At 42.6% G+C, this 17,569-nt stretch overlaps 1 protein-coding gene across 4 annotated transcripts in view; it reads left to right on the top strand.

Annotated features, from left to right (window-relative positions):
- fbxo8 (F-box protein 8) overlaps window positions 1-17,569 on the top strand; it is a 47,988-nt gene that overhangs the window by 22,555 nt on the left and 7,864 nt on the right. For all 4 annotated transcript variants that reach the window (XM_085912969.1, XM_085912966.1, XM_085912968.1 and 1 more), the window contains 4 exons: window positions 1,726-1,809; window positions 11,629-11,773; window positions 11,867-11,993; window positions 12,132-12,250. In XM_085912969.1, coding sequence (XP_085769095.1) covers window positions 1,726-1,809; window positions 11,629-11,773; window positions 11,867-11,993; window positions 12,132-12,250 — 475 coding nt within the window. The remainder of the gene's footprint in view (window positions 1-1,725; window positions 1,810-11,628; window positions 11,774-11,866; window positions 11,994-12,131; window positions 12,251-17,569) is intronic.

The raw sequence follows: 17,569 nt of genomic DNA on the forward strand, positions 1-17,569 counted from the left end.
AACCTTCACCTAGAATCCTTCAATTAAAATGAGTGGCCCAAGGAAAGAAAGATGGACACTGAGTGCCGAGTGTTTATTTGCTGGAGTCCAATCAATGCAGGTTTGTCAGATATGCCAAGAAACGGTTGCAGTATTCAAGAGCACAATATTAGCTGTCACTTTGCTACAAAGCATGCTAACTACGCTAGCAGTCAACACATGAACGGGCGGCTACAGCGGAGAGGTTGACAGCTAATTTCAACAAAACTTTTTCACCAACAAACTGCAGCTCAAAAGTCAAGTACTGAGGCAAGTTTTTGATGCACCACCTGTTTGCGACTCATCTTAACTTGAAGGAAGTGTTTTCCGTTTCCTCACCTGTCACCAGGTGTTTGTGAGTTAAAGCTCTGCTCTGATTTTCAGATATCGGTCACCATGTTGCCGTTTTGGTTTCTTTATTGCTTTATTTAGATGTATTCTTTCACTGATTCTTCAAGATAATGTATTTGGTCAGAATGTTTGCCGTTTGATGTGATTTTGCCTCATAAGACAAACATCTTTCATAAATCTGACCTGCAGGCGCTGAAGTGATGGAAACTGTTATTCATAATAACAGTGTCGTATTGAATTAGTGATTGTAGTTTTTTGGTGAAATATTTATTTTAATGCTGTTAATAAATTCATTTATTTTCAAAAAGCTTTTTTTATATCCTTGCTTTACTACGTAGTAAAGGCCAAAACCTTTTATGGAATGACCTTTACATGTCATTTATATCACTTCACACAAACACTCCATCCATCTCCTCCTGTTTCTGCCCCAGTCAAAATTTAGAACCAATTCAATTCGGCCCTCAAGTCAAAAAGTTTACCCACCCCTGATCTAGCCACTCAGTTTCCAGAGTAGAATGCTTGCCGCAATACACTTGACTACTTATTATAAGGGCGTTAATAATTGTCATATGTGTCTCTGTGTGTCATATTTAAATGTTGTCACTTTTTTTTTTAAACAAAACTTGACTAAGTTCTGTGTGGAAATGGTGACATCCAGGTCAATTCTCAGTTTTAAATTGCAATGTCTTGTGCAGTGCTGGTTACTATGGATGCACTATATTAGGACAGCGACAATTTCAAATTTATTAGAGTTCACTGGACACATAAAGATTAATCTGAAAGAAATTATCCAGGAAATTATGAGACTCATTAATCAGTACTGGATAAGGAAAGGTTGTCATTCCTCCACCAGATTTAGATGATCAACAATTAAAGGCTTTGATAAATTTATGGATCACACACTTTTACAATTATGTCTCTTATTGAAATTGTGTGGTTTAAATTAGGACAACAGAGACCCCAGACTATTGACAAACTAAAATTGTGCATTAAACAAGAATTGAGAAGAAATCCACTTAAATTCCCAAACAGTTATTGAGTGTTAAATTGAAAGTTTATGTAAAACAGTGGTAAACATGTCCCTGTCCCTGCTTTTTATGGAACGTTGCAGGCATCAAACTCAAAATTTGTGAATATTGAGAAAAAAAAAAAGATAGTTATAATTTTGAACATTCAATGTCTTATCTTCTTTCATGTCCAATTGAATACAGAAAGAAAATGATTTACAAATATTGCATTATGGTTTTATTTACATTTTCACATCCTAAATTTGTTGGCAAAGGGTTTGTTATCTTATCTGTAAATGTAAATTCAAGATATGTAACTGAGATTTGTAAATAAAAACAATTTCCCCAGGGAGGGATGGAGCCACACTTCGAAGAATGCCTCAACACTGCTATGGCCCTGACATCTACCATCTATTGAAAACACGCAGAGGAGGTAGGATGATAATATTTTATACTAGCAATACTGCTCGGCCATTTTATTTATCTTATTAAACAGTCCTTTGCTTTGCATTTTAACTGATTGGTGTGCATAATTATAGCAATACTTTGCTTTTTCTTGAAAAAGAAACTGTACCTTTTGGTCATTAATTACTTAAATGTATACTGTGTAACCTCTGAGACCAATCAATTACAGGACTATGCTCATCAAACCTATATTTACTGTACAAGTAATTTCAAAATACTAATCTAATTTATGCTGAGTTCACACCGACTGTTAGGCGTGAGCTGTGCATGTTAAGTCAAGTTTATTTATATAGCCCTAAATCACAGGCAAGTCTCAAAGGGCTTCACATATACGAAAAATTGACAATTATTCTCAAACATCCCCTGATCTTAAACTCCCAGGAGGGCAAGGAAAAACAAACAAAAAAAACGACTGGGGGAAAAATGAGAAACCTTGAGAAGGGACCACAGATGGGAGAATCCCTCTTCCAGGATGACCAGGCTGTAATGGATGCAGAGAGTGCACATAGAATACATAATGTAAAAAAAATCAAAAGAAAAAGTTGATGTCCAATTCAGTGAAGTGAAGAGCTGCAGGAGGTGCCCTCGATTGTCTTGGCAGTGTCTTCAAGGGGCGTAATCAGCTGCAGTTCACTCATCCTGATTGGTCCGCGAGAAATCCAGACAGCCGTTGTCAGTCTGGGTGTCACCTAACCGCCTCCCCAGCCGGGGAGGGATGGGGCAAAAAAAACTAACTTCAGCCGAATCGGCCACTACAGGTTTCTTAAAGGCCATATCATAAAGATTTGTCTGTAAACGTGTCTTAAATGTTTCTAATGAGGAAGCAGTTCTAATATCCATTGTTAGGGCATTCCAAAGGTCTGGAGCCTGAATAGAAAATGCTCTAGACCCTGCAGACATTTTCTCGGCCCTCGGGGTCACTAAAAGAGCAGAGGTTACGGGAGCGAATGTAAGGAACAACTAGGTCCGTGAGATATGAAGGCGCTAAGCCATGCAATGATTTATAGGTTAATAAAAGAACCTTGAAGTCGCATCTTAAATGGACCGGGAGCCAATGTAAGTAGACTGTAGACTTTTGATACTGGACTTAGGAAGACCAGAGAATAATGAGTTACAGTAGTCCAGGCACGACATAATATGTCAAATCAAGTAAAGTCGAGTTTACTTGTATAGCCCTAAATCACAAGCAGTCTCAAAGGGCGTCACATAGACAATCAATTGAAAATTATTCTCAAAGCATCCCCTGATCTTGGGCTCCCAAAAGGTCAAGGAAAAACTAAAAAAAACCCTACCAGGGGAAAAATGAGAAACTTTGAGAAAGGACCACAGATGGAAGGATCCCCCTTTCAGGATCACCAGGCTGCAATGGATGCAAAGAGGGCACATAAAATACATAATATGGAAATCAAAAAGTGGATGTCCAGGCCAAAGCGAAGAGCTGTCGGAGGTGCCTTGGATTGTCCTGGCAGTGTCCTCTAGGAGGGTAATCCGCTGCAGTTCCCTCATGCTGAATTGGTCCACGAGAATCTAGATAGCCACCGTCAGCTTGGGTGTCACCTAACCACCTCCCCCAACCGGGGAGGGGTGGGGGGAGTGGGGTCGGGGAAAGGGAGCAAAAACAAACTCCAGCCGAATCGGCTACTACAGGTTAATTAAAGGCCATATCATAGAAATATGTCTTTAAACGTGTCTTAAATGTTTTTACTGAGGTAGCAGTTCTAATATCCATCACTAAAAGGATAGCGTTTTGCGAACTAAGGTTACGAGACGGAACATAAGGAACGACTAAGTCGACGAGATATGAAGGCGCTAAGCCATGCAATTATTTATAGGTTAATAGAAGACCCTTGAAGTCACATCTTAAATGGACCGGGAGCCAGTGTAAATTGGCTAATATTGGGCTAATGTGATCAAATTTTCTTGTCCGTGAGAGCAGCCTTGCAGCAGCATTTTGTACTAACTGTAGACTTTTGATAATGGACTTGGGAAGACCAGAGAATAATGCATTACAGTAGTCCAGGTGCGACGTGATAAATGCATGTATAATAATTTCCGCATCACCGGTCGAGAGGATTGGGCGAATCTTAGCAATATTACGAAGGTGAAAAAATGCTATTCTGGTTATATTCTTAATGTGCTTTTGAAAGGAGAGCGTTTGGTCAAATATTACCCCGAGATTAGTTACAGTATCACTGTGAGTGATAGTACGGTTATCTATAGTTATTGTGGTTTCCTTAAATAAATGTTGATAACGAGCTGGACCAATTATCAATATCTCAGTTTTATCTGGGTTCAGACGAAGGAAGTTGAGAGACATCCATTGCTTGATCTCCGCAAGGCATGCCTCAAGATTACAACAGTCAGGTTTAATGATAGTGGTTTTAAAGGCTGTTGGCACTATCCCAGAAGAGACAGACAGATTAATTATATTTAAAACGGACGGTCCTAAGATTTGAAATAATTCTTTAAATAGTTTGGCGTGAAGCGGGTCGAGTAAACATGTTTGTTTAGCCGCACTAACCAATTGTGTAAGCCTTTCGAGGGACACGCTTTTAAAATTTGAGAGGGTTATTGCATGATCGTCAGCGCCGGTAATCGGCGGTCCCGACTGAGCGATCGGAATGGTCATCTTGATCTCATCCCTAATGGATTAAATTTTTCGAGCAAAGAATTTCATGAACTCTTCAGCAGAGTGAAAGGAGCTATCGGGGGTCGGCTGGCGTAGTGTTAGCTTTGCCACTGTATCAAATATGTATTTAGGATTGTTCTTATTGAGATTAATGACCTGCGAAAAATAACGAGTTTTTGCTAAGATAAGCACATCTTTATATTTCAGGAGGCTGTCGCGCCATGCCTGATGGAAAACCTCAAGTTTGGTTAAACGACATTTGCGCTCATGCTTTCTACTTAATTGCTTAAGCGAACGTGTTTCATCTGTGAACCACGGAGTAGGCAATCTACGGCTAGTTTTCAGACGTAGCGGCGCCACAGAGTCGATGGCATTTAACAATGTAGCATTGAATTCATTTGTAAGATTATTAATAGAGCCGGTATATGAGGGCAATACGGCAATTGCAGATAGCGCAGTCTCAGTCATGGAGTTAATATTACGGCTGCTATAATTCTGATTGCTCTCTTGTCTTTGACTAAGAACTAAAATTTCAAATTTTATTAAGTAGTGATCAGACAAAACAGTAGTGTATGGCAGTACTGTTATATTAGAGGTTGCCAGTCCTAGGGATAATACCAAATCTAAGGTATTACCATTCTTATGCGTTGCTACCTGTACGGCTTGCGTAAAACCAAACGTATCAATTAGAGTCTGAAATGCCGAAGTAAGTGGCTCTGACGGTAAATTCATGTGGATGTTAAAATCGCTCATGATTATTATATTATCCGCATTTGTCACTAGATCAGCCACGAATTCTGAAAATTCATCCAGGAAGCCAGAGTAAGCCCCGGGTGGACGGTAAATAACAGCAAGATAAAATGACGATAGAGCTGTGGATTGGACAATGAAAACTTCAAATGTTTTAAATACGTTAATCGAACGAGGCCTAAATCTAAGATCGGCATTAGAGATGCGGGCGATACCCCCACCCTTTTTACGAGGACACGCCACATGCAAGCTCACAATATTTGGAGGCGAGGCCTCATTAAGCAGCAGCAGTTCATTAGGTTTTAACCAGGTCTCACAAAGACCAAAAATATTTAGATTATGTTCTGTGATGTCATCAACAAGTGCTGCTTTCGTAAGAAGTTATCTAATATTCATAAAACCGAGTTTGAGTCTAATCGGTAGATCAGGGTTCGTATCTATCGGAGGATTTTTAAACGAAATACGAGTAAGATTTCTGTTGTCTAGGCCCGACATTACCTCTAAAATGTTTATTAGCGCGGCAGGAAGATACGACCATAGGAATTTGATAGTTAATATTTGGCAAACACACCGTTCCATCAGCGAGACCGGTCATGGTGGAGTGATATGATTTGTCTACCTCCTCGGTCGAGAATGTGTCACTGTATACTGTGGCACTATTCAAACTGTGACGCTCTAGTCTACACAAGGAGATATGTGCATGCTGGTAATCTAGCCTAGCGCTAGTTAACTTTAACTTAACTGGAAATATACACATTGAAAACGCCATAAATAATCTCACAGTGATGGGGACACACGAGCTACCTGCAGATGACCTTATCACTATCTACACCACTCTCATTAGGCCGTGTCTGGAATACAGTTCAGTACTCTTGGTGGGCTGCTCTAAAAGACAACAAGCAGAGCTCGAGCGAGTCCAGACACGTGCCTGCAAAATCATCAGAAGGAGAGCAGGTAACTTCTCACAACCTCTACCATCACTCCAGACCAGGAGGGAGGAGGCTGCAGTGAAGCTGGTCAGACATGCATGATCAGCAACACCCTCTGCATGACCTGCTACCTCCGACAAGGCAGCTGCACTACCAGGAGTTTGATGAACCAACACAAGCTGGCTGAACCTGAACCCAGGACCAAGACCAACAGGCTGAGAAACTCCATGTATATATCAGTCAGGCTGTATAATGACATTATTTAGACATTATTTAAACAAGCAAAACCGCATGGCCACCAGAACTGACACTTTTTCCATGTCCATGCCCAGAACGTTTTCCATGCCCGCTGCTTTGAAAAACGTGTCTTGTTTTTTTAAAATATTTAATATACCGTAATTTTCGGACTATTAGTCGCTCCGGAGTATAAGTCGCACCACCCATAAAATGCACAATAACGTGAAAAAAAAACATATATAATTCGCTCCGGAGTATAAGTCGCACTTTTGGGGCAAATGTATTTGTCTAAATCCAACACCAAAAACAGACACGAACCAGCAACAACAGGCTAAACGATACGGTATGCTAACGTGACATACACAAACGAGAGGCTGAGAACGGGCCTACGTAACATTCAGAGTTATTCAAATGATTATTACATAAATAACACGTTTATCAAACCATCTGTGTCACTCCAAATCATAAAATACATCAATCATCGATCGTGTAAACAATGCCGCGTACGCGCACCGTCGGACTCGTGATTTGCATGTCTAATTATTCCACAGACCCATATAACGATATATAAAGTATATTTCAAATAACTAACATAGCAACAATATTACCAAACCATCTGTCACTCCAAATCATAAAATCCATCGATCATTGATCGTGTAAACAATGCCGCGTACGAGCGCCGTCGGACTCGTGATTTGCATGTCTAATTATTCCACAGACCCATATAACGATATATAAAGTATATTTCAAATAACTATCATATAGCAACAATATTACCAAACCATCTGTCACTCCAAATCATAAAATACATCGATCATCGATCGTGTAAACAATGCCGTGTACGCGCGCCGTCGGACTCGTGATTTGCATGTCTGGCGCAATGTGTGCTCGCATGCTGTCCATCACAAGCAGAGCTTGCATCCTAAATTGCATTGCTGCCTTTTTTTTTTTTTTTTTTTTTTTTTTTTTTTACACATCACCACACTAAATTCTCTTCACCAGACCTGTGCTTTTTTAAAACTCAAAAAAACAGCGCTTTCCCCTCCCAGTTGTTGCGTCACGGCCAATGGTGAAATTTAAATCACCCTCGTTCAGTTTAGTTTGAAAATAACTATATTTCTTTTTCAGTTGTTTTTTATTGTTTTGTTTATTTGTTTCATGAACTTGAATATTGTGCTTTAAAGTGTGAATTGCTTTATTCGTTTTTTCAGTGTATTAAAAATAATATGTGAGGTGATCAACTGTACTAGTAAGTAATGTGTTAATGAGTAAATTTTTTTGAAAAAAAAAAAACATAAGTCGCTCCTGAGTATAAGTCGCCCCCCCCCCCCCCCCCACCCAAACTATTAAAAAAAACGCGACTTTTAAATCCGAAAATTACGGTATGTATTTTTTTATTATTGTTATTGTAAAGTTCTGCTGGTTTTTCCGTGCGGCCTTTTTGCCTCCACTGCAAGCATGAATTAATAAAGTCAAATCAAATAAAAAAAGAAAAATGAAAAAAAAAAATACCTAACAGGTGACCTAATCACCTGTGACCCGGCCTACTCTAAAGTGACCTGTCATGAATGGATCAAACAGTAATCTATACACCTTGAAAGAGTGAAAGCGCCTTCACGGTTAGGATGAAGGCCTCCTGAGGAAGGACGGCCAAACCCATCCTGACAGGTGGTCTAGTCACCTGTGCCCCAGCCTGCTCTAAGGTGACCTGTCATGAGTGGCTCAAACAGTCCTCTATATTCCTAGAAAGGGTGAAGGCGCCTTCACGGTTAAATTGAAGGCCGTCCTTCCTCAGCAGGTCGGGCGGCCCCAGAAGGAGGATCAGTTATCTATATAATACAGTCCCGCTTCTTACAGAAACCAGCCATCCATCGATTAAGGGAGACTAATCTACTAAACCTATCATCAGTGCCTCTCCCAGGCAGGGGGCCAGAGACGAATACTCAATGTCAACTCATCTTTCTGGCGAGATCACAAGTCCTCGCTATGTTTGTCTTTGTGATCTCAGATTGCCTCATCCTAACATCATTGGAGCCAACGTGTATCACTATATCAGAGTAGCTAGTGTTGTTGGACCTATGTACGCTGTTGACTAGACCTATTGCAAGCCAGTTCCCTAAGATTAGCTTCTATGTTGGGTGCTCTGCCTCCAGGGATACACATTACCGTGGCTGGATTTTTAAGCGTGATATTTCGGGTAATGGAGTCACCTATGACCAAGGTGCGAGAGCCAGTTCACCGAAATAGCTTGGGACGGCTATGCGTCTTAACTGGCTCGTCGCAGTTAGCAAGCCGCTTGGGGCTAATGCGAACTGGGCTAGCAGGCTGACTACAGCCCGCATCTGTATTTGCCACATCTACTGTTATCACACTATTCTGCTCTAGCTGGCGGACACGTCCCTCTAGCAGGGACAACCTCTCTAAGAGAAGGGTGCAGTTGGTGCACGAAGCCGTACAAACCTCTTGATCCACAGCCATACTTACATGTCCAATGATCGACGGTAGACAGTAGACAAACTGCCACAAAGCCTCCGCCGAGAGGCGAACAATAACATCCCCTGATCTTAACACCCAGGAGGGCAAGAAAAACTCAAAAAAACACCAACTGGAGAAAAATGAGAAACCTTGAGAATTGACCGCAGATGGGAGGATCCTCCATCCAACAATGGATGCAGAGTGGGCAACATTGAACACTTAATATAAAACAATACAAAAAAAAGTAAACTACAGTAGGTGTCCATAGTCAAAATTAAGAGCTGCAGGAAGATGCCCTCAGCGGTAATGGCAGTGCCTGCAAAGTCAAGTCAAGTTTATTTGTATAGCCCTAAATCACAAGCAGTCTCAAAGGGCTTCACATAGACAATCAATTGACAATTATTCTCAAAGCATCCCCTGATATTGGGCTCCCAAATGGGCAAGGAAAAACTCAAAAACCCCTACTAGGGGAAAAATGAGAAACCTTGAGAAGGGACCACAGATGGAAGGATCCCCCTTTCAGGATCACCAGGCTGCAATGGACAAAGAGGGCACATAAAATACATAATATATCAAAAAGTGGATGTCCAGCTGTCGGAGGTGCCTTCGATTGTCCTGGCAGTGTCCTCTAGGAGGTTAATCTGCTGCAGTTCCCTCATGCTGAAGTGGTCCACCATAATCTAGATAGCCGCCGTCAGCTTGGGTGTCACCTAACCACCTCCCCAGCCGGAGAGGGGTGGGGTCGGGGAGAGGGAGCAAAAACAAACTCCAGCCGAATCGGCTACTACAGGCTAATTAAAGGCCATATCATAGAAATACATCTTTAAACGTGTCTTAAATGTTTCTACTGAGTTAGCAGTTCTAATATCCATTGGAAGGGCATTCCAGAGCTCTGGAGCCCGAATAGAAAATGCTCTAGCCCCTGCAGACATTTTCTTGGCCCTCAGTGTCACTAAAAGACTAGCGTTTTGCGAACAAAGGTTACGAGACGGAACATAAGGAACAACTAAGTCGACGAGATATGAAGGCGCTAAGCTATGCAATGATTTATAGGTTAATAGAAGAACCTTGAAGTCACATCTTAAATGGACCGGGACCCAGTGTAAATTGGCTAATATTGGGGTAATGTGTTTAAATTTTTTTGTCCGTGAGAGCAGCCTTGCAGCAGCATTTTGTACTAACTGTAGACTTTTGATGCTGGACTTGGGAAGACCAGAGAATAATGCATTACAGTAGTCCAGGCGCGACGTGATAAACGCATGTATAATAATTTCCGCATCACCGGTCGAGAGGATTGGGCGAATCTTAGCAATATTACGAAGGTGAAAAAATGCTATTCTGGTTATATTCTTAATGTGCTATTGAAAGGAGAGCGTGTAGTCAAACATTACCCCGAGATTAGTTACAGTATCACTCTGAGTGATAGTACGGTTATCTATAGTTATTGTGGTTTCCTTAAATAAATGTTGATAACGAGCTGGACCAATTATCAACATCTCAGTTTTATCTGGGTTCAGACGAAGGAAGTTGAGAGACATCCATTGCTTGATCTCCACAAGGCATGCCTCAAGATTACAACAGTCCCGCGGATCTGTAATTGATAACGGCATATATAATTGGGTGTCATCCGCGTAACATTGAAAACTAATATTATATTTACGTATTATGTCCCCAAGCGGAGTCATATAAATATTAAATAGAATTGGTCCTAGTACCGATCCCTGTGGGACACCACACGTAACTTTATAGAGCTCAGAGGACGCATTGCCATGGACCACTCGGTGCGTCCTGTCTGATAGATACGAATGAAACCAGCCTAGTGCTGATCCCGAAATACCAACACAACTTTTAAGACGCTCTAATAAAATATCGAAGTCAACAGTGTCGAAGGCAGCACTAAGATCGAGTAGTAAGAATACCGATGAAGTGTTTGAATCCATAGCTATGAGGAGATCATTAGTCACTTTAGCAAGTGCTGTCTCAGTGGAATGATTCTGAAAAAATTGAATATGTATATGTTTAGGCTGGCCTGAAGTTAAGCAGGAGGTCATTCCAAAAAGTGGCCCAGGCAATGGAAAGGGCTCGATCCCTACTGAGCTTTCACATAGTCCTCTGTACCTCTAATAGCATCTGGACCGCTGACTTAAGGCACTGGGCAGATGTGTATGGGTGAAGGATTGCAAACTCCAATCAGATGAATTGCTGCAGGACATGCCACAGTCTGCGGCAAGACCAACAAAGATTCTGACGTGCCAGATATTCAGCATTTTCTTGGAAATCCTAAACAGCAAATAACCAATCGTTGAGTGTGTCATAGTACGTGGGCTATGCATCGAGAGAACCTAAAATCGGCCATGACATTGAACATTTGTCCGGCATATCTGTTGCATCAAAATCAGGCAATACTCCGATAGTCTTACCTCACACTATTTTTTCTGAACATTAATTTTCGATTTGATTGATTTGTATGCACTTCATACGTATAACGATATTTGTACAAGACATTAAAGATTAAAAAATTTCCCTCTAACTCTCGAGTTATATTGAAATATTGCGTGACTTCATTGATGCCCAACAGAAAATCCCAATCTATGCCCAGATTTAATCCTTTGATGCTTGCTGAACTGAACATCATAAGACTGTGTATGACAATGTGTAAAGGACATTTTCAGTTTTCCGTTTGTACTTTGTGTTTATTCAAATTTGCTCTTTAATTTTCTGTATATGCCTATGTTTATTTAACCTGCTCTGTAATTTGTTGTTGTAGGTAAAGCACAAAATCGTTTTATAGATTTGGAGATGCTCCCACCAGAGTTGGGAATAACCATATTGTCGTATCTGAATGCTACTGATCTGTGTCTGGCCGGGTGTGTGTGGCAGGACCTAGGCAATGATGAATATCTGTGGCAGGGGTAAGGAGATTTAAGTTTGGTGTTTGTGATGGTACTTTGCCATATGTTTGCAATAAATGTCTTTCTGGTAACCGTCCTGTGTTGATTTTCTAGGCTCTGCAAGTCCACATGGGGTCACTGCTCCATATATAACAGAAGGTTGCCTGCTGGTTTCTCATATAGAAGACTATATCTACAGCTAGATGAAGGGAGCCTTACATTCAACGCAAACCCAGAGGAGGTAATGCATGCCAAACATAAAAGATGAGTTGCACAGACCCCCACCACACGCATGTACGTGTGTGTCTAGATCTTCAAAAGTACTGAGCCCAATCTATGATCTCCCTCTCTCTGTTGCTCTTTCCTGCCTCCTCAATAGGGTATCTCTTATTTCATGTCTAAAGGCATACTCGTAGATCATCCCACAGAGCAGGCTAAATTCATCTTTTACACTAGACGGCTCAACTGGAAGATGCTGAGAATTTACCTGGATGAGAGGTAAGCAGAGAGATATACACAAAAGATGTCTACAAAAATGTACTTGTGCAAAGGTTTATGGCAGGCGAAGTAGACATTTACATAAAGATTTTTCAATATATGTAAATATACCCATAAATTACCGAATAAGCAAAGTAAACCTTGCATCTGACATTTCCATTAAATTAATTATATAATAATGTTCATACTCTTATCAGGGTTTCCCCCAGAAAACTTCCCTGGTGGTAGATAAGCCAACCAAGCTTCATAAAAGATATTTAGTGTGCGTTCAAAAATTGACTAAGATGCCCTTCCACTAGTCTGAGAGTGGGTGTGGTCGGAAAGGTTAAGTGCGCTCAACTCATTTACAAACACAACCACTAGTGCACCGTGTCTCCGGTCGGAGCCCCCACTTTGTTCATGGTATGCCCTGGGAGGATATTTTCAATTGTGTCCTTCAGTTTAGTTTGTGTACTGTTTTTATTGACAATGTTTATTGGTAGGCTAGTCACAATAAGAATTTTTTCAGGATGTTATACTCACCAGAAACTATCACAGTAACCAGTATTTCATTGTTGTTGTTTCTAAATGCCACTGATAAACTGATTAGTTTAGAGCAAAACCATTTAGAGTACATCCTTTTTAAGTGAAATTTATCTTTTAATTCTCAAGGATATGGGACATTTGCATTAAAGTATAGAACAACAAAATATCTTGAATAAATAAATAAACATTCAATTATATAAAAAGGACTGCAGCTCTCTTATCTTTTGAACAACATAAATCAACATTTACACAATCGCAGTTTAGGAAATCTACTTTTTCTAGTCTGCAGTTAGGTTAAGTCAAGTCGATTTTATCCGTAGATTCTTTTGTTCAGACAAATGAAAGAGATTTTCGTTGTTACCTGCTGCTGAGAGCACAAACTGCAGCCAAATTGGCCAGCACAGGTTAATTAAAGGCCACAGCATTAAAGTGTGTTTGTAATCATGTCTTGAATGCTTCTACTGAGGTAGCAGCTCTGATATCTCTCGATAGAGCGTTCCAAAGCTTTGACCCCGAATCGAGAAAGCGCTTGACCTTGCAGACTTTTTTTGGGCCTTGAGGTTACTAAAAGACCCTCGTTTACCAGCAAGGCTCGAACTGTTTGTGTGACAGCTAACGCTGACACTTAGAAAATAATCTCAAAACTGAGATGAGGTCCAGGATGGAGAGGCTGATTTTTCGTCATTTCTGTCCAACCGGGGAACCAGGGCGGCACAAACAGTTTGTGTGACAGCCAACGCTGACATTAATCTCACAATTGAGACAACCTTCAGGGCAGAGAGGCCGATTTTTCGTCATTTGAGTCCAACCAGGGAACCGCAGAGGCTCGGACAGTTTGTGTGACAGCCACTTCTGACACTTAGAAAATATTCTCAAAATTGAGATGACCTCCAGGGTGGAGAGGCCGATTTTTCGTAATTTCTGTCCAACCGGAAAACCAGTGAGGCTCGGACAGTTTGTGTGACAGCCACCGCTGACATTTAGAAAATCTTCCAAAATTTGGAATGACCTCCGTGACGGAGAGGCCGATTTTTCGTTATTTGTTTCCGACCAGTTCGGTGCGTCGGTTCAGAAGTTGAAAATTGGTTTGGAAGTAGATGCTCTGGTTCATATCTCGAGAAGTTGGTAAATATAGGCAGCCAGGAATAATCATTGCTGTGGCTGGATTTTTAAGCGGGATGTTGCGGGTAATGGAGTCACCCATGACCAAGGTGCGAGAGCCAGTAGACAGAGGTTTGGATTGGGGCAACTATGCGTCTTTACAGTTTCTTCGCTGTTCGCGAGCCGCTTCGGGCCAATGCTAACCGGGCGAGCGGGCTGGCCGGCGAACGACGGTAGATAGCAGCTACAAAGCCCTGCTGAATGAATTCCAAGCAGTGAGATGGTCGAAACTGGCAATGATTGTTTGCAGATTACACAAAACTCAAGATAGTACACTCCCAAAAGAAAAGTGAAAATGTAGGAAGCAAGTGAGGGGAACTAGAAAAAAAGAATGTAGAATATGGGTCATCTCTCTGGCATTGCTGTGACACACACTACGTGACATCTCGAACGAACAATACTTCACCACTGGAAGTAGAAAACAATTTATTTTTATTTTTATTTGATAAATCGTGGAAAACTACTGTTTGGGGTGAACAGTTGAAATACATTTGACAAAAAAAAAAAAAGCGAAGTAGACAACACTGTTGGTTACAACAGCTTCTGCTCGCCTGCCATGTGTTTTACCTTCACCTTCATCTTCTTCCGCTTATCCGGGGTCGAGTCGCGGGGGCGCAGCTTTAGGAGGGACTCCCAGACCTCCCTCTCCCCAGCCACTTCCTCCAGCTCATCCCGGGGGATCCCAAGGCGTTCCCAGGCCAGCCGAGAGACGTAGTCTCTCCAGCGCGTCCTGGGTCGACCCCGGGGTCTCCTACCGGTGGGACATGCCCGGAACACCTCCCCAGGGAGGCGTCCAGGAGGCATCCTGATGAAATGCCCGAGCCACCTCATCTGGCTCCTCTCAACGTGGAGGAGCAGCGGCTCTACTCCGAGTCTCTCCCGGATGACCGAGCTTCTCACCCTATCTCTAAGGGAAAGCCCGGACACCCTGCGGAGGAAACTCATTTCAGCCGCTTGTATCCTGGATCTCGTTCTTTCGGTCACGACCCATAGCTCGTGACCATAGGTGAGGGTAGGAGCGTAGATCGACCGGTAAATCGAGAGCTTTGCCATTTGGCTCAGCTCTCTCTTTACCACGACGGACCGGTACAGAGGCCCCTCAACGCCTCGGCTGCGCCTAGAAATTCTGACCATAAAAATTATGAACAGAATCGGTGACAAAGGGCAGCCTTGGCGGAGTCCAACCCTCACTGGGAACGAATCCGAGTTACTGCCGGAAATGCGGACCAAACTCTGGCATCGGTGATACAGGGACCGAACCGCCCTTATCAGTTGGCTCGGCACCCCGTACTCCCGAAGCACCTTCCAGAGAACCTCCTGATGGGACACGGTCAAACGCCTTCTCCAAGTCCACAAAACACATGTGGACTGGTTGGGCGAACTCCCATGCACCCTCGAGGATCCTGCCGAGGGTGTAGAGCTAGTCCACTGTTCCACGGCCAGGACGAAAGCCACACTGCTCCTCCTGAATCCGAGGTTCGACCTCCCGACGGATCCTCCTCTCCAGCACCCCTGAATAGACCTTACCAGGGAGGCTGAGGAGTGTGATTCCTCTGTAATTGGAACACACCCTCCGGTCCCCCTTCTTAAAGAGGGGAACCACCACCCCAGTCTGCCAATCCAGAGGCACCGTCCCCGATGTCCACGCAATGCTGTAGAGGTGTGTCAGCCATGACAGCCCCACAACATCCAGAGCCTTTAAGAACTCCGGGCGGTTCTCATCCACCCCCGGGGCCTTGCCACCGAGGAGTTTTTTAACTACCTCAGTGACTTCGATCTCCGAGATTGGAGAGTCCGCCTCAGAGTCCTCAGGCCCTGCTTCCACAATGGAAGGCGTGTCGGTGGAATTGAGGAGGTCTTCGAAGTATTCCCCCCACCGACTCACGACATCCCGAGTCGAGGTCAGCAGCACACCATCTCCACTGTAAACAGTGTAGATCGTGCACGGCTTCCCCCTCCTGAAACGCCGGATGGTGGACCAGAATTTCCTCGAAACCGTCCGGAAGTCATTCTCCATGGCCTCGCCAAACTCCTCCCACGCCCGAGTTTTTGCCTCAGCAACCGCCGAAGCCGCGTTCCGGTTGGCCATCCGGTACCTGTCAGCTGCCTCCGGAGTCCCGCAGGCCAAAACGGCCCTATAGGACTCCTTCTTCAGCTTGATGGCATCCCTTACCGCCAGTGTCCACCAGCGGGTTCGGGGATTGCCGCCACGACAGGCACCAACAACCTTACGGCCACAGCTCCGGTCGGCTGCCTCAACAATGGAGGCGCGGAACAAGGTCCACTCTGACTCAATGTCCCCCGCCTCCCTCGGGACGTGGGAAAAGCTCTGCCGGAGGTGGGAGTTGAAGCTCTTCCTGACAGGGGATTCTGCCAGACTTTCCCAGCAGACCCTCACAGAGCGTAACATATAAGTCACTCCTGAGTATAAGTCACCCCCCCACCCAAACTATGAAAAAAAACGCAACTTTTAGTCCAAAAAATACGGTAGTTTAAATTACTCTGTTAAATTATTTTAAAATATTTTGAATTCATGTTTAATTGGTAACAATTGCAAATATGTTTCCAATGATAATGATATCACTTATTAAACAATTCAACGGCAAGTATCATCTAATGATGGTGTTTATATGATAATTATATTAGTACAGTAATCCCGCGCTTAGCGCGGATAATTGGTTACAAAACCACCTCGCAATAGGTAAAATCCACGTAGTAGGGTCACCCTCTCATCTGTACATTTTTTGTGTGTCAATAAATGTATATGGAACATTTAAGTGCATATGTTATAAGAACATTAAATAATAGTTTCAACATTAATAGTATAAATAACACTAAAAATATTGTTTAAATATTGAAAATATAAATATTATACATGTGTGGGAGTGTGTGTAACATATGTAGATGTGATGTTCTGTTGTTAACCATGGTAACATACTGAAAATATTGTATAAATATTGAAAATAGAAATATTATACGTGTGTGTGTTTGTGTGTGTGTGTGTGGGGGGGGGGGGGGTGGCTGTGACGTTCTGTTGTTAAGCTTAGTTAAACAGGGACCTGTAGTGGTCACAAGATACCATCGCAGCGCTATGCGCATTTTGTAGATGTACCGTAATTTTCGGACTATAAATTGCTCCGGAGTATAAATCGCACCAGCCATAAAATGTACAATAAAGTGAAAAAAACACTTTTGGGGCAAATTCATTTGTCGAAATCCAACACCAACAACAGACATGAACCAGCAACAACAGGCTAAACGATACGGTATGCTAACGTGACATATACACAAACGAGGAGCTGAGAACGGGCCTGACGTAAAATTCAGAGTTATTCAAATGAGTATTGCATAAATAACACGTTTATCAAACCATCTGTGTTACTCCAATTCATTAAATCCATCGATTGTCCTTTATGTAAACAATGCCACGTATGTGCCGCACATGAGAGAATAATGCAATGCGGAAACCTTTGATGTCTATTGTTATGCAAATGTAGTAGGTGTATATGCTAATGTGTATGACACCTTGCGGTCAGGTGTCGCATCCTGGTGTCACATCCTGTCGCCAGACAGGAAGGCGCCACCTTGGCTGGCCAAGATGGCTCCATCCTGTCATATTCAGTTCAGGTGTCG

This window comes from Syngnathus leptorhynchus, chromosome 5 (assembly GCF_054491065.1).
Source record: "Syngnathus leptorhynchus isolate UIUO chromosome 5, UIUO_Slep, whole genome shotgun sequence".
NCBI lineage: Eukaryota > Metazoa > Chordata > Actinopteri > Syngnathiformes > Syngnathidae > Syngnathus > Syngnathus leptorhynchus.